Source organism: Bos mutus, chromosome 23 (assembly GCF_027580195.1).
Source record: "Bos mutus isolate GX-2022 chromosome 23, NWIPB_WYAK_1.1, whole genome shotgun sequence".
NCBI lineage: Eukaryota > Metazoa > Chordata > Mammalia > Artiodactyla > Bovidae > Bos > Bos mutus.
Window position 1 is genome coordinate 27,871,152 of NC_091639.1, and position 21,413 is coordinate 27,892,564.

Here is a 21,413-nt window from a genome sequence, read left to right on the forward strand (position 1 = left end):
TTCCTAAAAAGATACATGGTCTAGTGAAAAGCTTGAAATCAACATAACACCATTCTGGCTCAACCTCTAGCACCGGTTATATAATCTTGAAGAAGTCATTTGTTTTCTTTTGTCCACAAATATTCATATGTAATGAGAATAAACTAAAGTTTATTATCTTACCACGATTCTCTGAGTATTACGTATGCATACAGAAGTAAGAAAGAAGTGAAAATATATGTGTATGTATGTTTATATTTGCATACCAAATGCACACCTACATAAACAGGCCTCTTAGTTTTTCATGAGAAAGCTGATAATGAACAAGGGGACTGGAATAGGTGATAGGCAGTGTCCAGTCTTATGCTGATAGCATCTGCTTCTAGCTTTTAAAATGCTTGTGTGTTTATTCCTCCATCCAAGGCAACTGAGAAATGAAAACTTGCTGGAAGTACAAATTTTCAGGCTCGACCTCAAATCCATCCTCAAACTTAACTGAATCAGGGGCTGTGGGGAGAGACTCAGCTAGCTTTGTTGCAACCTGCCCTCCAGGTGATTCTGAAGTGCACTAAAATGAGAGAACCACTACATTTAAACATTCCCAGGGAAGAACTATAGGCTAGAGGAGAGACAGGAATTAAAGGGGGGAGGGGGGAAGGCAGGATAGTCTACAGAGATCCTGAGCCACGGGTGGTAGGAAGAGATTTGGGGAGACAGAGCAGTGGCAGGCACAGGAGAGGGTTATTTATGGTTGTAGGACGCTGGTGTGGTTGTAGAAAAGCGGGCATAAGCCCAAGGGAAATAATAATGCAGTATCCAGGTACTCCCATGTTAGTCATTTGTTCTCATGCAGTCATTTCTGCTCCTGTGCTAAGACTGATGGCTTTAGAACCTTCTTCCTGCGGTGGATCCTAAAGGAAGATAGTTATCCTGTTTCTAGTCACAGCTGTCTCTGACCTGTATCATCACTACCGTAGAAATTTGAGACAGGGAGAGTTAGGGCTTCCCAGCCTAAGCCTGTTTGTCTTCTGGCCTTTTTCAACAATTTAAAGTCCCCCTGATTCTAGTTTTAATTTTTCCCTCATTGGCAGCTAAGGAGTGTGTGTATATTCAGAAAAAGGAAGAGAACTCCTGGAGTTCCAATGGGCTAGGGGTGAACTTGCCCAGAGAAAGCTGGAGGGGTGAGAATCAGCCTATGGAACCGACAAGGCAAGAAGTCACTGTGGATGCTCTTTGCGAGGTTAATGGATGTAGTGTTGTCATCCAGGATGTTGCCTTGACAGGGGAATCCCTGGCTTTGCAACTTTCTGGCCAACATGAGGATCACCAGCCGATTATAACCTTTCCTGCGATGCTCAGGCATGGTGTAGCCATGGCACATGGTGGCAAACTGGTCTGTCATAGACCAAGACATGGGGTTCCCCTTATCATCACGGACACACACACTGGGGAAGCAGGAGATGAGGTTGGCGATGTACCGGCGACACTGTTCATTGCCGCCCCGAGACCAAGTCTGGTTGAGTAAGTCAACATCAGCAATGCTCAGGTAGGTTAGTTGTACGGAAGAATTCATTCTTGAAGAAAATGACATGGGAAGAAATATGAACTTGGGATCATATGATGACAAACAAGTATTTCTTTTTTATTCACTTCAAACCTTGGGGGATCCTAAGTTCTCCCACCAGGGATCAAACCTGGCCCCAGCAGTGAAAGCACCCCATCCCAACCACCGGACCTCCAGGGAATTCCCCAACTACTTCTCTTTTTACATTGATTCAAACTGAGAAAGCATCCTGGAGATAGTGCCTAGCAAATACTAGAATATTTTCAATAAATAAGAATCCATAACTTACCACTTACAAACATCTTTTAGGATTTCATTTCTAACAGGATGAAACACTCATTATATTGAGTCTAAGTCTTTCCTTCAAATTTTATGCCCACTTGTTATTGTCTTCAGAATAGATGAAGGCAAGGATTTCATTTTTCTGGAAAACAAACCTCAGACTTGTTCTTATTAAGTCCTGAGTCTGCTGACATCCTCTCTGAGGCCTTGAACAAGTCCAGATACTTGAGCCTCTAATCTTTTTCTTGATAATAATAAATGTTTTAGGATAGGACTCCTACATTTATGCAACCATGTCCACAAAACAAATATAAAGTGCATAATGTTCTAGGCATTTGTAGGTGCTTAAGAAATGCTAGCTCTTTCAGACCTTTCCCTAAACATTCTGGAAAAAGATTTCAAAATCCATGGGCATTAAGATTAAAAAAAAAAAAGGACAGAAATTATTGCAGTTTCTAAGAACTGAGACAGGTTACTTAGTTGCAAGTCTCTGGGGGCTGGTTGTGTTTTGAATTTTCTTTCATGCTTGAAGTTATCAATATCCAAAGATCATCCCCAGTTAAGAGGCTACTGATGTCTTTCTCACTACGTCCTTTTTTAAAATATTTGTTTGACTGCACCAGGTCTTAGTTTCAGCATGTTGGATCTTTCAGTTGCAGCAGGTGAGATCTAGTTCCTGAGCAGGGATTGAACCTGGGCACCCTGAACTGGGAGCATGAAGTCTTAGCCACTGGACCACCAGGGAGGTCCTGTACCATGTCCCTCTTTATGAAGTAAAAGTTTGTGTTTTCTTTTATTAGTGGTCATGCAATGTTAGCTCATATTTCAGGTATTCTGTGAGACCTGGAGCTGGGCCATTCGCCTAACCACTAAGCAGAGGGAAAGAATATAAATAAATGCAAGCAATAACTGGCTTAACAGGATTTTTTCATTTAATTCTCGAAAATAAACTTTCAAACAAAGTCAAGGAAGCTTCGGGTAGTGATGTCACTATAAATAAAAACACTAAACCGTGTGTTTCAGGAGGGACATTCGAGACAATGACCTGTGAAGGGTGGGTATCCAAAATAAAGTGTACAAATTTGGATAATGATTTAGGTTTTAAAGACAAATTGTCTAACTTCCTACGCAGAAAGGAACAATTCAAGTAAAAATTTGATTTAAAAAAGTCTGACGGGGGATTGAAGAAAATTTTAAATAACATCTCAGGGATACGACAGCAAACAGACTTGCTGTTGAGTAGCTCAGTCGTGAGCGGCTCTTTGCAACCCCATGGACTGCAGCATATCAGGCCTCCCTGTCCTTTACTATCTCCTGGAATTTGCTCAAACTCATGTCTATTGAATTGGACAGACTGTGGGAAACTCTAAAGGACAAATAGCGTGATTTTTTTTTTTTCAACCAAAAATAACATAAGAAATAAAAAAAGATGAAAGGGGTACCTGTCTGTCAAAAGAAACTTAAGAGAGATGTTAACCAGTTGCATATAATAACCAGGTGCTTATTCAAAACAAATAAGGTGCTCAAAGTTTTGATTATTGGAGAAATGTGACTACTAACAGGTCATTTTATATTTAGGAAATAATGTTCACAAAATTTTAAGGAAAGAGCTAACAAAGCAGGCTCGAGGCCACTGTTTTTAGAGAACCTGCTTGCCAGGTTGGCCTTTGGCTAAGTGTCTGGTAATTTGGATTTCTGGGGGAGTCCTGCCATTCTCAGAATTGGTAAGAGTGGTTAGCTTGGCCTCTTTGTACAAGCGTTGTAATTTATGCTGAACACCTGTTTTCCTCCTGGGAGTCTAGGAAATTGGTGCGTGCTTGGCAGAGGGTACCTCCAGTAAAAAAATCTTATGTGTTGTCACAACTCATTGCTGGGAATCAAACGCATACTGCGTGACTCTGCTCAGGGAGGCCTCCGGGAAGCTTGTGCCTGGTTTCCTCTGGACTTTGCCAAGGCACCTTTTTCCCCTGTGCTGATTTTGCTTTGTATCTTTTCATTATAATAAGTCATAGCCACGACTAAATATGTTGAGTCCTGTGAGTCCTCTTAGCCAATCACTGAACTTGTGGGTGGTCTGGGGGACCCCTGACACAGAGGTGATGTTACTATAGCACTTAAAAAAAAAAAATTCTTGGGAATTCCCTGAGTGAATTCAGTGTGTTCACTTTTGGGGCCAGGGTTCGATGCCTGATGGAGGAGCTATTAATAAGATCCCACAAGCCATACTATGCTATGCTTAGTTGCTCAGTCATGTCTGATTCTTTGTGACCACATGGACTGTAGACCACCAGGCTCCTCTGTCCATGGGGATTCTCCAGGCAAGAATACTGGAGTGGGTTGCCGTGCACTCCTCCAGGGGATCTCCCAACCCAGGGATCGAACCCAGGTCTCCCACATTGCAGGTGGATTCTTTACCATCTGAACCACCAGGGATTAATAAGATCCCACAAGCCATGAGGCCTGGCCAATAATAATAATAATAATTCTTTTGGAGGTATAATATTTAAGTATAATGGAATAATATATAAGATATTTCCTTTAGAATAAATCAGGGGGTGGGAAGGATAGAGGTCTGGATAAAAGATTCCTAATAAATCTTGTACTTTTTGTACATTTTAAAAATACACATGTATATTTAATGAGCACAAGCTTGGTTATATTTTTTAAATTCAATTAATAGGAAATGTATTGTTGAAAAGGTTACAGTTGGAATTGAACAAAGGACAAACAAAATTGAGAACTGCATTATTTTGTGATTGAAAGAGGCAGGGGTTTAAGATTTTTTTTTAAGTATTTTGGTTTTGGAGGTTAATTACACTAGTTTCTCAACTCTTGTGTTTGAAAATTTTCATGACTGAAAAAGTAATAAAATCCAGTTGCTTTATGTGACTTAAAGTGTCCCTTCTTTTCTAGGTTTAGTCTTGTTTTGCTCAATAATTACTTCAACATACACCACAGAAGTGGAGAAAGTAACATTCACTGAAGTGCTTACTTTCCAGGTATCAAGTTTCATTTGCGTACAAGAAACATACAAAGAGGATATTATACACCAGTTTTTAGGAAGAATTGATTGAGGCTCAGAAAGGTAACCTGGAGAAGAAACCGGCAACTCTCTCCACTATTCTTGCCTGGAGAATCCCATGGACAGAGGAGGCTGGCAGGCTAGAGTCCACGGGGTTGCAAAGAGTCAGACACACTGAGCGACTAACACACACACACACACACACACAGAGAAAGGTAAGGCAAAAGGGAAAGTAACTAGAGCATGACAGATCAGGGACCACAAGGTAAAAGAATGCAGATATAAACTAACACATGTTCTGAAGGGCTGGATCCTGGAATTAGACTTCTTTTGATTGTTTCTGGCTCTATAGTTTGCTCCTGTGTGTTATTTCAATTCTGGTCAAAAAGGGAATAATAATGGTACTGCTTTATAGGGTTGTGGAAAGGATTCAAGAGGCAATGTATTTAAAACTTGAAAACATTTAGTGCCTGGAATAGAAGACACGTAAGTCAGTTAAACACCTTCATCCCTGAAACAACAAAAAACAATTATAACCACCTTGGGTGCAGACAGCAGAAGTTATTTAGAATTATTTGAAGGAGGAGGATGCCCAAGAAATGACTTTTTTGTGTATTCTGTGAAAAAACTGTCCATAGTTAATTACTATGGAGAGAGACACAGATTTGATTTTGCAGGAAATTATGAGCAGTCAAGCACAGCAAAAAGGAAAAGAGTAAACACATACACACATTTAGATTCAGTCACCTAAATCCAATATTCCTTAATGGTATTAAGTACTCCAGGTATTGCAGTTTGTACTGCCATAGCATAAGTTCTCCCCCAGAAGAAGATGGGTTTACATACAAGAAACTGGTGTCTGCAGTTGAAATCGGAGGTAAGCAAGCGGCCTTGAAGGAAGCTAGCTTTACATCCACCTGCTTTGAGTCAGCAACAGCTTTGGAAACATCATATAATTCACTCTGCAGCCCTGTATGTGGAAACACACAATGAAAAAAAAAATGTGGACACTTTATCTGAAAATGACAAAAGGAAATTTGTTTTAGTATATCTATACTTGGTATCATCAATACCACCAGCTTCCGACCTTGTATTATCCTAACCACTTTGTATTCATACATATGTTATCAGAGCTACTCCTTTGTCTGATTTTCAAGTCTTGTATGAGATTTTCAAATTTCCATGTTGATCATGATCTTCCATGGGAATTTCTGATGGGACTATCCCTTAAGAATTTGTAATGCTTTATGGGAACTTTTTATTTTCCTGACTTCTCAGATTGATCTTAAGCCCCTGAGGGTAAAGGGATGCTCTGGAAGTGTGAAAGAGCTTCAATTTATTTGGCAGGGCAATCTTACTTTAAAGACTGTCTTTCAGTCTCCTGCCTAAACACCCATCACAGCAACGTCAATATATAAACTTAGACTGGTGAGGTTTATTCTGAACTTAACTTACCCAGCACTTACTCATTTGTGGTAGCTATATTGTATTCTCTATAAACCTTTATTCAGTACTTGTTGTAAGTAAAGTACTGTGCTGGGCATAGCTTCAGATCAGGACACAAGAATGGCATGGTCTCTGTTCTGATAGTAATTACAGCATGACAAGGGGCTTGTTTACTTAGAACTGACTGTCTGCTTCTCCAAATCCTAATCTGCTCTGTCCTTTCCATTCTGGCTGCTGATTGCTTGAATGCTCTGGAAATTGACTTTCCCACTTCCTTTCATATCTAATTGCTTGTTTCCTTCTCCTAGGAAATCACTTCCTCTTGAAGAAAACATGAATGGCAGGTCCTGGTGAACATAGACTGCGCTCTGAGCCTCGGCTTCTCCATCAGGGAGTTAAGTCTAAGAAAAGATAAGCAAGTCTTAAGATAATGCTATTAAAATCATAGATGCTGTAGCTAGCACTCCATATTAAAACACTGAATTACATCTAAGTGGTAGTGAGCCGTGCTGACTCGAGGTGTGGATGGTAGTTCCAACAGAATTTTTTTCTTCTAAGTTAGACTGAGTCAATTCTTTCTAAAGGTCATCCTAACATTGAAACAAAACCTTTTAGACTTTTCAGATGTAACAGGTAACAAAAACTGCATAAAAGGGACAGTTTAATTAGAAATAATTACATACATTTTGACTGCTTCTAAAGCCACAGAATAGAATTTGATGAGCTCCCTTCTATGTATCACTCTCCCAATCTTTTAATCACAATTCCTTCTCTCTCTTCCAAAAATAATCATTATAATAATTTTTAAGATAACCATTTTCTTGTTTTCTTTACAGTTTTATTATCTAAGCCTGCATCCTTAAACACTGTAGTTTGATTTTGCCTACTTTTTGTCTTGTGAGTCTTTTCATAAACAGACCTTCTTTCAATTCCCGCTAAACTCCTCTCTCCCTACTTTAAAAACTTCTTTTGTTGGAGAATCCTGATGGTTAGGGCCCTCTAATCACCAAACAACAGGATTTGTTGTTTAGATTTTGCCGCTCATCTCTCCATAGTGCTGTGGATCATGTCCTTCTATCTGTTGAGAGGGTATCATTTTTAACAAATGATTTTCTCCTTTCTCCTTGAGAAAGGAATCTCCACTTCTCGTTCTGCTATTGAGCACTCCACCTCCTTAGAAGGGGAAGGGTTGCTAACTGAATAAGCCAGAACTTGGGACAGTTTTTTGGTTCATAGTTACCAGTGAGCAGGCCTTTGAAACTTTCAGGCTGGTGCTCATATATATAGACAAGCTCTCTCGTCCATGCAACTAGCAGTGAGCAGCAAGCAGGGCCTGTCTGGGCAATTATGCATGTTTTTGTTTCCTGTATATGGCAAACACAAGGAGTTTGGCTCCTCTGAGTCCATTAGAGGATTAACCCTGATTTAACATTGTTATGGATGGTTCTTAGATTAAAAATGACAAAGGCATTCCTATGCAGGGTGTGTTCTTGCTCTAAACACCCAGTACTGAAGCAGCTTCACTGCCTAAATCCTGATGTATCCACCAACCCAACTAGTAGTTTTGACCTAGCCTGCACTTAAGAAGTAGGTAAAAGGCTATTTATATGTAGCTGATAGGCTTTTAGGGAGGCTCATGATTTAGAGATGTTATAGAAATGGCACCTTTTTAGGTTCTCTGAATAACAATAGTAAAGACCCTGATGACTTCTTAGAAGTTATTCAGTGTCCTAAAGAGATTACAGTTCTTACCACAGAAACCTACAGTTGAGACCACATCAGAAGTCAAGAGCCGGTATTGCTCTACACGGTGAAAGTGAAATCGCTCAGTTGTGTCCAACTCTTTGAGACCGCATGGACTGTAGCCTACCAGGCTCCTCTGTCCATGGGATTTTCCAGGCAATAGTACTGGAGTGGATTGCCAACCCAGGGATTGAACCCAGGTCTCCTGGTAAATGAGGGGTTTTACCATTCCAGCTATACTAGGTGCTATAATTCACATCTCTCCCCACCAAACCCTCAGGAAAGATGACTATCAATTAAAATGAGTGTAACTCACAACTAATAGCTCAGCCTTCTAAAAAAAAGTATTGGCAATCAGAGGGATGATAAATTCAGGGGATTTGAGGATATTAAGCAATAATACCAAAATCCATCCAGTTACTGCCATGACTTTTCACATCAAGGGGGAGATATACTCATATCCATATTAAAGTAATCCTGGTGAGATTTTTCTGAATTAATTAGATAAGCAAGTGGTTGAATTATGCCTCACTTCTAACCAGCATAACAGGGGTAAATCTGTAAATGTGTGAGAGAGTTTAGAACTGCCTCTATAAACTCTTTTTGAGCATTTGCCAGGGGATTTTATATATATATACACAACATTCCAAGTTTTTAGATTATGAATTTACATAAATCATTATAGGTGGACAGAAACTTTTCTTGTAGAGGGCTTCAGCTACTTCTGGCTGATAAAAATTACCAGAATTTATATATCTAAATGGGGGTTCCTACCTTCTTGTCAAATGATCAAGGAACTCATTTCACTGGAAGAGCTACGCACAGTAACTTCATTGCCTATATCAACTCCCAATCACTATAAAAAGTTGAGAGAGCAAGTGATACATTGAAGCCAAAGCTATCCATCCAAATAATCAAAAGTCTTAATCTGTTTCAGTCTTGGCCTAAAGTTCTTCCAGAAGCGTTGATGGCTATGCAGTTATCTCCTTGGAGCCCACATATACTCTTTCCTTATAAAATCATTTCAGTTTATCCTGTGCAGACCAGTTGATTATCTTTTTCAAGAATCATTTGCTGTAGAAAGAAGAAAGGCTTACCTATTGGCTTAGACTTAAATTAGATTTACTTTAAAAGATTATGACAGGAAAGGGTTAGAAGTAATAGGAGAAATATTCTGTGATATTCACTGATACCATTTTTTGAAAGAAAAAAAAAAATCGCTTAAAAACAGCCTAATCCAAACCTCAGTAAAAATAATTTAAAAAAAGTATTGCTATAAGACTGTAATACATAAGCTGTTAATATATAAAATGTATGTAAGTGTATTTGTACATATGTGTGCTTATATGTGTGGAAAGTGTGTCATATTTATATATCTGAGAGATATGACAAAAAGAAGAAAAAAAAAAAACGCCTGTCTAGTGTCTTATACTTGACTCACCCTGTATTTGAAAGACTTGGTCCCAGTTGATAACACCATGTTCTTCCAACAGCTGTCGGTAAGCATTGACATCTTTGTAGAACACAGCATAGGCATTAGTATAATGGTCCAAGTTGTCTGTCTCAGCCTAGGACAGAAGACATGATCACAAACACATAAAGCACACCACCTTTGATCACGTGAGCCTCTCCTTTGTCTCAGAGGCAGAATGGGGAGGATGCTGTCTTTTTCAATCTTCTTTCATATTTATCCATATGACCAAAGTCAATGATCATAAGGAATCATCAACCCAGTGAGAAAGCTAGTGTGTAAGTGTATCTGCTTCATGCTTCTAGGGATTATCAAACACTAGAGAAATCATCCTAGTGAACACATTTATACTGGAGGTTTCCATACGTCTGATACTCCAAAGCCAGTCAAATTAGAAGCTAATGGTGAGCTTGTTAAGCTATGGCGGTTACGATTTCCCCTTTACTTCATCTTTCATTTCAGTTGGTATCAATTCTTTTTGCCTTTTAAAACTGTACCTCTTTCTGCCGCCGTGTGATGATGGCTTTGAAGTCAGGCCATGAATCCAACACCACTTCCTTTTGAAAGGGATTCCCACGATTTATGTTCATGACTGCTCCATAAACCTGAGGCAGAGAACCCAGAGGAAAAGCTAGTCGTATTATTAACCATTTCAGATGCTTATTGCTCTTTTCATTTCTTGTACTACTGCAAAGTTATGGCCATGAGGGGAAATTATAAATATACACACATATATTCATAACCCACACACATATAGACTTCTCCCTTGTTATTTCATCAGTGCACATGGAAACTGTTAAAATGTCTATGACAGTCTATGAAAATGTTCCCAAAACTTAGTGTTTTTTTTAGCACAATGGTGAGAGGTACCAAATCAAAAGGCTTACCAGACAGGGACTTGGAACATAGGTCAGTAATACTTAATGAATCAGTGTCTGATATCTAGATTTAGAGTTCATATGCCTTTTAAAAGTTCTATGGATAATTTTGATGTGCAGCTGCTTTTGAAGTTTACTACACTATCTTAAAATCATATGTGAAGTACAACTACTCTTTTAACCCTGAATTACAATTAAATATCACTTGAGACTGAGATACTATCCCCCAGAGAAAAGCCAAAAAGCATACCCTGCATTTTAGATTTGATAGAGCAGGTCTGTATAAGCATTCCCTGAGAGTTGTAACTATGTCTTATTCACTGTTATATCCATGGAGTCTGACAGAGCTGACCAAATTCTTATTGACTAAACAATACTGAATTATCGTTAGAATTCTGTTCTGTGATTTTTCACATTTTTTTTCCACTAAGAATCAAAGATATCTGTCCCACAAAGCAACTTTAATATGTTATCTCTGTGCTTCTAGAGAAGACAAAGTTGTAGTGGTAAGGACAATAGCTAAGCTATAGGCCAGTGTTCACAGCAGCGTTTTTGTAATACTGTAGACAGAAACTGGAAACAATATCCAGCAACAGTGGAATAAATAAATAAATTGTGGCATATTCCTACCATGGATTACAAAAGAGCAACATGGTATCGAGCTTGTCCAGCCAAAGAAGCTAAGTTCAAAGAGATACTTACTGTGTGATCCCATTTATGTTACATTCAAAGACAGGCAGAATTAAATGATGACTTTAGAAATTGATAGTGGTTACTGTGGGAGAGCAGGGAAAGATATTGACGGGAAAAGAGTATGGAGTGGGGGAAGAATGGCGTTTGATGTACTGTTCTTTCTTGAATGGAGTAGAAGTTACATAGATATTCACTCTGAGAAAATTCACCGAGCTGTATCATTATGTTTTGTGCACTTTCTAGTGTTATGTGGGTGTGTGCCAAGTTGCTTCAGTCCTATCTGACTCTTTGTGACCCTATGGACATAGCTCTCCAGGCTCCTCTGTCCATGGGATTCTCCAGGAGTGAAGAAATCCTCCAGGGGATCTTCCCAACCCAGTGTCTCTTATGTCTCCTGCGTTGGCTGGCAGTTTCTTTACCACTAGCATCACTTGGCAAACTCCTGCTAGTGTTATACTTCAATGAAAAAGTTAAATAGTAAGGGCTTTGGAGCCTACATTTTACCTCCTTTATCACCATCTTAATTCAAATCACTCACCTCATCTCAATGCCTAGAAGATGATCCAACTCTCTTCTGTCTTACCCAAACTGAGACCTCACTCAAATTTTCGCATAGACTATATCTTTCCAAATGTAGTCTAATACTAATGAGCAACATGGATCACACTTAGTGAAAATCCACAAACTAAAGTAACCTGGAAGGGTCATGCTTGTTCTCTTCAAGATTAAATTCTGGAATTGATGATCTTACGTGTACAGAGTAATACACTTATTAAAATGGTTTCACATGAGGAAAGCATAATCTGTATTCAAGAATGTAACTTAAACATGATTGAAATGTTCACAAGTTTAGAAGAAAAAAGAGACCTCTTTACAACATTCAGATTCTGAAAAAATAACTAGTTTGTAAAAGATCAGAACCAACTGAAAGCTTTGGCATTGGTTGAAACCACAGGGGGAAGGAGAGGGTGGGATAAATTGAGAAACTAGCATTGACATATATATGTTATCATGTGTAAAACAGATAATTAAAGGGAAGCTGCAATATAACACAGGGAGCCCAGATTGGTGCTCTGTGACAACCTAGAGGTGTGGGATGGGATGGGGGAGGAAGACTTTACAGAGAGGGCCGCTAAAGAATCAGTCTATATAATATAGAATCAGTCTATATTATGACTGGTTCGTGTTGTTGTATGGCAGACACCAGCACAACATTGTAAAGCAATTGTCCTCCAATAAGAAAACAAACAAATCCTTTCAATAATTTATTCATCCAAAGAGTGAGTGTTCAGAGGGGATGCAAAGTGGCTAGGAGGGAGTAAAAATGCTAGAGGAATGAGCAGGTAGAGCGTGTGAAGGAAATCTGAAAGGTTATTTAAACACTTAAGCCTAAAGACTTCCCTGGTGGCTCAGACAGTAAAGTGTCTGCCTACAATGTGGGAGACCTGGGTTCGATCCCTGGGTCGGGAAGATCCTCTAGAGAAGGAAATGGCAACCCACTCCAGTACTCTTGCCTGGAAAATCCTGTGGACAGAGGAGCCTGGTAGCCTACAATCCACAGGGTCGCAGAGTCAGACACAACTGAGTGACTAAACTAAATTTTAAGCCTAAAGTGAGATTATAAAATACGCAGCTATAAATTCCAGTGGATGGAGGAAGAGGAAACAACTGAGACTATCTTTTCTTTATCTTTTTTATTCACTAAAGGACTTAGTGTTTACTTAAAGGGTATTTTGAAACTATGGTCAAAGAACAAAGCCAGGCATTATATAACAAAGAAATCATTAAAGGAGGATAAAGAGATTTAGGGATAAAAAGACTCAGGGTAGGAGAAATAAGAAATCAGGAGCAAAGAGCTCAGCAGCTATGAAAGAGGAGATTTCTCAGAAAGGCATCTATCTGTGCCTATACGGTTCATTTCCTTAATTCTTACTTCAGATGGTGCTGTGAGAGGCAAGCATTTCCAAAAAAACACTCAATTTGAAACGTGATAATCTGGATTTAAATCTGAATTCTAGCACCTGGAAATGGGGAAGTTATTTAGTAATATTATCTATAAAATTTTAATATAAATATATGCCTATTCAGAGGTTTTAATATTACAGAGGAATTAATTTTAGAGGGGGATTGATTAGGTGTTTTTGAAGCTCAAATGAGATAATGTGAAAGATATTTAAAAAAAATTATTCAGGCCAAGTCAACTAATCTGAATTTAGAAGTCCCTTCTGCCATTTAATAAAATTTAGAACTGAAATTTATTTCATAAATAGTCCAGTCCAGCACAGCATGAATTTTCCTAGAAGGTATCTAGCAAGACTGTCAAAAATATAACTAACTGCATTGTATCCCCAATCCATTGAATCAGTCTCTAGAAGGAGAGGATTGGGAAACTATGTTTACCCAGTACTCCCAGGGTCTTACCATTAGGAAAATTTGGGAAACAGCTATAAGTCTGATGTTATTTCACAGATTAATAAAATGAAGATAGAACTACTCAATGTTTCATACCTTGAGTGATTCAGGAAAGTGACTCTTCAGCATTTTTTCCAGGAGCAGTAATTTGGTAGAACAGTTAAGAACCTGCATCTTCTCTGGAGAGTGGAGAGCTAGTAATTCCACACCTATTTAAAAACATGAAAGGATGTATTTAATTTTTGTCTGTTAATATTTAAATCTACCCAGAAAGATCCTTGAAGCTTTTTGTTTGTCTTTTTGGTTCGTTTGTTTGTTTGTTTAAACTGGGCTTCATTCACTTTTTCTCATATAAAATGATGTGGTGGCTACAACTGGAGCCCGGGTCTTCTGCAGAGAAAGTCTAGTGTGGGTCTTAAGATGGTCGGTGAATTCCTAATATGAAGACTTGGTGAATACCATCTCTTTCAGGAGTGAGCTAGCTGTAGGTCTTGGAAATGGCATCAAAAGTTATTTAGTGGTTAGGACTCCCTGCTTTCACTGCCAAGGACATGGGTTCAATCTTTGGTCAGGTAAATATGACTCAGCAAGTGCATCCAAAAAAAAAAAAGGGAAATTTGCCCATGGAGGCAGTACAGCCCCTGGCAGAGGTACAGAAAGTCACCAGTTCAAGCTATTGTCAGTAACTTCTTAGATACAGGGGCTGGGATGATGTTAGTGCCATTGGAGACAGGGATGTGGCGCTCCAGGACAAAGCCAGAGCAGCCAGTCACCTTGCAAGGGTTGGGTATGGGGCTTGTCAGTCTCCCCAGTAGCCTCACTGCATAGGGATAAGGGTGTAATTCTTTTTTTTTTTTTAATTAGAGTGTAATTGGTTTACAATGTTGTGTTAGCTTCTGCCATATAATGAAGTGAATCAGCTGTATGTATACATTATCCCCTCCCTCTTGGACCTCCCTCCCACCCCCTCAATCGCACCCATTTGGGTCGTCACACAGCACCAAGCTGAGCTCCCTCTGCCCTACCTCAGGTTCCCAGTAGTTATCTATTTACATATGGTAGTGTATATATGTTGGGCTTCCCTGGTAGCTCAGCTGGTAAAGAATCCGCCTGCAACTGCAGGAGACCCCAGTTCTCTTCTTAGGTCAGGAAGATCCCCTGGAGAAGGGATAGGCTACCCATCCCAGTATTTTTGGGCTTCCCTGGTGGCTCAGATGGTAAAGCATTTGCCTGCAATGTGGGAGATCTGGGTTCAATTCCTGGGTTGGGAAGATCCTCTGAGGGAGGGCATGGCAACCCACTCCAGTATTCTTGCCTAAAGAATCCCCAGAGACAGAGGAGCCTGGCGGCCTACAGTCCATGGGGTCACAAAGAGTCAGACACCACTGAGCAACTAAGCACAGCACAGTGTATATATGTCAATCCTAATCTTCCAAATCATCTCATCCTTCCCTTCCCCGCACTGTGTCCCCATGTCTTTTTTCTACCTTTGGGTCACTAGTCCTGCCCTGCAAACAGGCTCATCTGTACCATTGTTCCTTTTTAAGATTAATTCTGAATGCCAACTTCCCCTGAAGAGGGAAGAAAGAGAGAGAGAAGGAGGCCCTGGAATGTGTCAATCAGAACCACTGGAAATGGGAAGTTCACAAAACTGGATTCTGGGGAGATGTGAGTGTCTACACTGGGTTAAGCCCTCCATTACACATGTTCACTGTACTCTGAATTCTTCCTTCAGGACATGCCAGCAGTTGTAACTTTACATTTATTTGTTTTCTTTGGTATAAGCCTGTCTTAAGTAGCCTGTGAGCTGCATGAAGAAAGGCCCATGTCTGCTCTGTGCTCCACTGTATCCCCAGCACCTACCACAGGGCCTGGCATACAGTAAGGGTCACTGAAAGTAGTTGTTGAATGCATGGTATGAAGCTCAGAGGAAAGTCTTAGGTTAAGTAGGGAAACTTCTTTTCACAATGTGGGGCAAAGACAAGAGAAAAACTTGAGTGGGTCAGGTGGTTAAGAGGAGAGAAATACCTAGCTTAAAGGTGAATCAGATGTGAGCAAAGGCTGAGGCTCATTTTAGTCCGATAAGATTAAGAGATGTAAAGGGCCTAAACGTAATGTATGCAACTCCATGCATTCTTATATAATTGCATTTTGTAGATTTTGAGGGCTCTGTCCCATGGCTTTTTGTTTCCAAGAAATTTCCCCCCCCCCATATTTACAGTCAGGTCTTGACTGAATTAGAGAAAAAAATTTTTTTTAATTTTAATTTTTAAAATTTAAAAATAGTGTGATAGAGCTTATCCAACTTATTCTTGTTCCCTACCCTGAGCAGCCAGGCACTTGGATGCAAAGATAAATAAACGTTGAGAACCTGGGCTTCTGCTGGATTATGTCTTTACATTTTCCAGACAGAGAAAGCTACTTGACTTCTCTATGTGGCATCTCTGTGTGGCTATGAGATACTCAGAATGTATGAGTGTGGATTTATTTAAAATCCATTGTCATAAAACTCTGTCATATAGTTTATGTGAGTCTGAACTTCTAAGAAGCATGTTTCTTATAGTCCAGCCCCCTGGGATCCAGTCCACTGAGTGGTATGTCTGAAGTGTTTGCATTCCCAGCAAGAGTCTGAAGAGATATGAAGGATTAGACTTCCCTGGTGGCTCAGACGGTAAAGCGTCTGCCTGCAATGCGGGAGACCTGGGTTTGATCCCTGGGTTGGGAAGATCCCCTGGAGAAGGAAATGAGAATCCACTCCAGTACTATTGCCTGGAAAATCGCATGGACAGAGGAGCCTGGTAGGCTGCAGTCCATGGGGTCTCAAAGAGTCGGATACGACTGAGCCAATTCATTTCACTTCACTTCACTTCAATGCAGTCAGCAAATCAGGCTTCTGGGCCTTAATACTCGTAGTCTGAGCCAATATTAGAAACTGAAAAGAGGAAGTTTTCAGAGTTGAGGTTGAACAGAGCAAGAAGTATAGCCACTATCTCATCCTTGTATCTGCTTGACTTTTCATTCACTCACCTCATCTCTAAATGCAATCTTAAGTTCTTAGTAAATCCTTAGGTTAAACACATTCACTATTTCTAATTCAGTGTCTTTTGAGAGAAAATGAAATGATTTTAAAAGGAAGTTGATCATATTTCTCTCACTAGGTTTGATGTTCAGAGATCTTTTTGTATACAAATATGTAGTAAGGTCGCTAGTGCAAAGAAGAGGAATTCTAAATATTTGTAGCTGATTTGTTTATTAATTGCTTGGTTTGTTTCCCAAAGGATTCAAAACCACTTATACACACAGGAAAAACACATAAAAAATTAAAGTAAAATAAAAATTCAGGCTACCGGAAACACAAAGATACAAAAGAAGTATGGAGTTACGAGTGAAGTAGGCAGGCAAGGCATATAGAGTACAGTCTTGCATGTAGGGTTGATCCTCTTTATTCATGGGTTTCATATTTGTGAATTCACCTACTTGTTAAAATTTATTTGTAACTTCAAATCCGTACTGACAGTGATCCTTAAGTCATTTGTGGACATGGACAGGGCAGTGAAAAATTGGAGTCTCCCAATGCAGCTGTGAAGAGACACCCCACGCCCAAGGTAAGAGAAACCTAAGTAAGATGGTAGGTGTTGCAAAAGGGCATCAGAGGGCAAACACACTGAAACCATACTCACAGAAAACTAGTCAGTCTAATCACACTAGGACCACAGTCTTGTCTAACTCAATGAAACTAAGCCATGCTCGTGGGGCAACACAAGATGGGCGGGTCATGGTGGAGAGATCTGACAGAATGTGGTCCACTGGAGAAGGGAATGGCAAACCACTTCAGTATTCTTGCCTTGAGAACCCCATGAACAGTATGAAAAGGCAAAATGATAGGATACTGAAAGAGAAACTCCCCAGGTCAGTAGGTGCCCAATATACTTTCATTGGAAAAGACTCTGATGCTGGGAGGGATTGGGGGCAGGAGAAGGGGATGACAGAGGATGAGATGGCTGGATGGCATCACTGACTCGATGGACGTGAGTCTGAGTGAACTCCGGGAGTTGGTGATGGACAGGGAGGCCTGGCGTGCTGTGATTCATGGGGTTGCAAGGAGTCGACACGACTAAGTGACTGATCTGATCTGATCTGATCTGAATGCCCACATTTTCAATCAGTTGGAGCTGAAGAAGCTGACTTCTTGCTCAAGCTCTCCTACTGCAAACAAGTCCTTTATACGTCTAGTTAGTGTCGTTTTTTTTTTTTTTCCCCAGTTAGTCTTAGTTGGGATTTAGTTCCCGCACCAGGGATGGAAACTGCAACCCCCTGCATTGGAAGCGTGGAATCTTAACCATTGGACCACCAGGGAAGTCCCAGTGCCGAGTTCTTTTGCAGTTTTTGCTTTTTGTTGGCTATTTCATTGTTTAGAGTGGCCCCCAGGCATAGTGCTTAAGTGCTGTTTAGTGTTCCTAAGTGCAAAAAGGCTGTCATGTGCCTTCCTAAAGAAAACACATATTGGATAAGTTTCTTTTAGGTATGGGTTATAATGCTCTTGATTGTAAGTTCAGTGATAATCAACAAGATACATTAAGTAATGTGTCTTTAAATGAATATACACATATAACAAGGTTATGTATTGATCTGCCGATAAAAACCTTGTGACCAGAGGCTTGCACGAAAATAATCTTGAATTTTCCTTAGGAGTAATGGTTCAAAAATAATTAAGACAGGTGACTTTTTGAACCTTACCACGAACAATGAAAATCAACTATACTTGCAGGTATGGGTCCATATCATACTCTAAGCTTTCTAGCAGCTAACACAAAGAGAAATCAACATGATTAGTTACATGATTCAGACTGCCCATAAAATCATCCTTATACTTTTTACCAGAGCATTTGCTCAAATTTCACTTATTCATTTCTAAATTAAGTCCAGTTCTCTAACTTCTATATAATCAAAACCTACCTTGATCTGGCTTCAGTTTATCTTTCTAGGCTAAGCAGCTCTTTTGATTCACAAATTTCGCAGGGTCACAGATTGGTGACATTAAAATCAGAGAGACAGTTCTCCCATAGGTTCACACAAAGAGGATACTGTAATTAATATACAACACTAGACAATATCCTTTAGTGAAAACAGTGATAAATTTCATAAGGATCTTCCTTTTGTTAAAGATGAAGATAAATTTTAAGGCTCACAAAAAAGAAAACAGAAATTCTCAGAGAATAAGAATGAAAAATAGTCTCATAACATATTTTTTTAACATTTGGAATCCCATTAGAAAGTCATAATGACAACTATTAACTCTGAAAAGTATAAGATCAGAATGTTATATCCTCATGACTCAATTATAAATTCCCTATAATAAGCAAATGTTCTTTAAACAATTATTTTATTGAAGTATAGTTGATTTATAATGTGCTAAATTCTGCTGTACAGCAAAGTGATTCGTTATACATATATGTACAGTATTTTTCACTATAGTTTATCACAGGATGTTCAATATAGTTCCCTGTGCTATATACAGCAGGATTTTTATATGTTCTATATACGATAGCTTGCATCTACTAATCCCCAACTCCCAATCCATCCCTCCCACCGCCACCTCTTGGCAATCACAAGTCTGTTCTCTATGTTTGTGAGTTTGTTTCTGAATAAACACCTGTTCTTGAATAGGAAAGTAAAGGTTTGTACCTCCTGTAGCCAAAATTTTATCACTAGCAGAGTCACTGTCTCAAGGAAAATAATTATACTCACATAAGTTTTAGGAATTGAGGTTTCTTAAGGCATTTGGGTGCCCATCAGGACACAGCAAGCAGCTAAAATATGTTATTAGTATTAATCAGACAAGGAAGGTATGGCACGCTCCTAGAATTCATTCTTATCAATAAATAAAACATAAGGTCTCTGTTTTTATGATGTAATATGCCATTTATGGGCTTCCCTGGTGGCTCAGATGGTAAAGAATCTGCCTGCAATGCGGGAGACGGGGTTTGATCCCTGGGTTGGGAAGATCCAGAGAAGGGAATGGCAACCCACTCTAGTATTCTTACCTGGAGAATCCTATGGACAGAGGATCCTGGGATGCTACAGTCCGTGGGGTCACAAAGAGTCGGACACGACTGAGCGGCTAGCGCAGCACACACCATTTATAATACAATAGTGATGTTTGTTTGTTAAGGAGGAAATAAAGAACTTTTTACAGTACTTGTAATCCAATATACTGATTATTTTTCAGATGATAGGTTTTCTGTTTAGGCTTGTCTGTTTCTCTAGTGTGCCCATGTCAAAATGCAAATACTTTTATATTTTGTAGGGCTTTTTTTCCTCCATAGCAAAACTTAAGAGAGCAAAGAAACAAAAGCACCCCCAAACCCCAAAACAACAGCAAGAAATTATCTTTTCCTGTAAACTTAAATATAGTTTGGTCTTCCTATACAATGTTGAATTTCATCTCTCCTCTTTCTATGTCTCCCATTTCTGCTTGTAGTTATAACCAGTGACTTGATACTTGTTGTTTTAATGAATAAATGCTTACCTAATGTTGAGAGTTCAGTCTGCAACTGAAGTCTTAAACTGTGTGGCAGTGCAGTGTCTCCTTCTCCGTCCAAGGCTGGTTAATTCTTCAACCCTACCTTCCCTAATTAGTTCTACGCGGAAAGAGGAGGGCAAGAGGAAGACAGGGTATCCACAACAGGAGGAAGGGAGGAGTTTATGACGTCAGGTGAAAAAAATCACCACGAGTGTTTTCATTCCTCCTCTTTCTACCACATTTAGTTTTATGGTGTGAAAGGCACTGAATACTCATCTTGATTGAGAGATGGATGTTTTCTAGACACAAAACCTATCTTTCTGACATATCGGATACAATGGAAAAGAATAAAAAGGAATGGGACCCAGACAAATAGGATACAATAGGAAGACAGTACTGACTTTATATATTTTTATCTATTCTGAAGAAAATTATTTTGCAGCTCTCAACTTCCAAGTCTGAAAGAGCGTGATCTCTAAGGAGGCCCCTCATGGAACAGAGTGTTTTTTGAGAATTTTAATTCCTTTGCCTTGGTCTTTCAAATGAAAATTCATTCAGAATTTACTTGGCTCCATTGGCTGCAATTTCAAGCACCATGGGCATCTCAGCACACAATACCTGAGCCTTAGGATAATAAACAGTACGAATGTCTCAGCGGTTTAGAGAGAGAACGTCAATGTGGTCGCTTGGGAGGATACTGTTTACCATGTTTAAGTCTGACAAGGTCAAGATCAAACCTAGAGACGTTAGGGCATTCTTATTTGAAGATGTTGGTTAAAGTAATACAATGGGTAGTTGGTAGTTGAAAGTGACGGGAGGAAATTGTTTTAGAGGACAATTCCTGGATGTCAAAGTAAGAGCATTTTTGATCCTACTATACTGATAACTTTAAAAAACAATGTTACCCAGGGCAACCTATACCCAGGCATGGTCCTAAGGGACCTATATAAATCTAATCTTTCCTGTACATTATTCGAGGAAAATGGATTTTAAAAAATGAACAGAAGCTGTTATAGAACAGAAACTAATTTAGGTATGAAGTATAGTATCAGAAAAAACCTTAAAAAGTCAGGGGCCGACTTATTTATGGACTTGGAGCGACATACACCTGTCTTCCCAGGTTTAGAGTACATGTTCCAGAACAGAAACTTCTATTCTTTTTACAAAGTTCTTTGCTCTCTATTAAACATCTGAACTAACTAGAATAGTAGCTTTTTGCCATAGGAAAAATAGCTAAAAAGGAAAAATATATCTTTTCTAGGAAAACTGCATTGGATGAAGATAATTAAACTTGAAATAGGTTCATCAAGTTAACCTAAACTTTTTTTTTTTCACTTTATTTCTGTACAGTCATTAAGCAAGTAGAACATTAAAGACAAATTTTAATGCAGGTTATCTGA

General features: G+C 39.3%; 1 protein-coding gene across 1 annotated transcript; it reads right to left on the minus strand.

Annotated features, from left to right (window-relative positions):
* Nucleotides 1-37: 37 nt before the first annotated feature.
* GLYATL3 (glycine-N-acyltransferase like 3) lies at nucleotides 38-20,132 on the minus strand. The gene is made up of 6 exons (XM_005905108.3): nucleotides 20,020-20,132; nucleotides 13,587-13,699; nucleotides 10,005-10,112; nucleotides 9,478-9,604; nucleotides 5,694-5,817; nucleotides 38-1,553 (listed from the first exon to the last, which is right to left on the minus strand). The coding sequence occupies exons 2-6, from the start codon at nucleotides 13,662-13,664 to the stop codon at nucleotides 1,127-1,129; spliced, it is 864 nt and encodes a 287-aa protein (XP_005905170.2). The 5' UTR covers nucleotides 13,665-13,699; nucleotides 20,020-20,132; the 3' UTR covers nucleotides 38-1,126.
* Nucleotides 20,133-21,413: the final 1,281 nt, after the last annotated feature.

What these genes read in the sequence shown, in the direction of transcription:
- GLYATL3 (XM_005905108.3), bottom strand. Translation starts at nt 13,664, where the DNA reads ATGCAGGTTCTTAACTGTTCTACCAAATTACTGCTCCTGGAAAAAATG. An exon ending in ACTTTCCTGAATCACTCAAG is followed by an intron (nt 10,113 to 13,586) that starts GTATGAAACATT and finishes TCTCTGCCTCAG; the next exon opens with GTTTATGGAGCAGTCATGAA. An exon ending in ACTGCAGACACCAGTTTCTT is followed by an intron (nt 1,554 to 5,693) that starts GTATGTAAACCC and finishes ATTTTCTTCAAG; the next exon opens with AATGAATTCTTCCGTACAAC.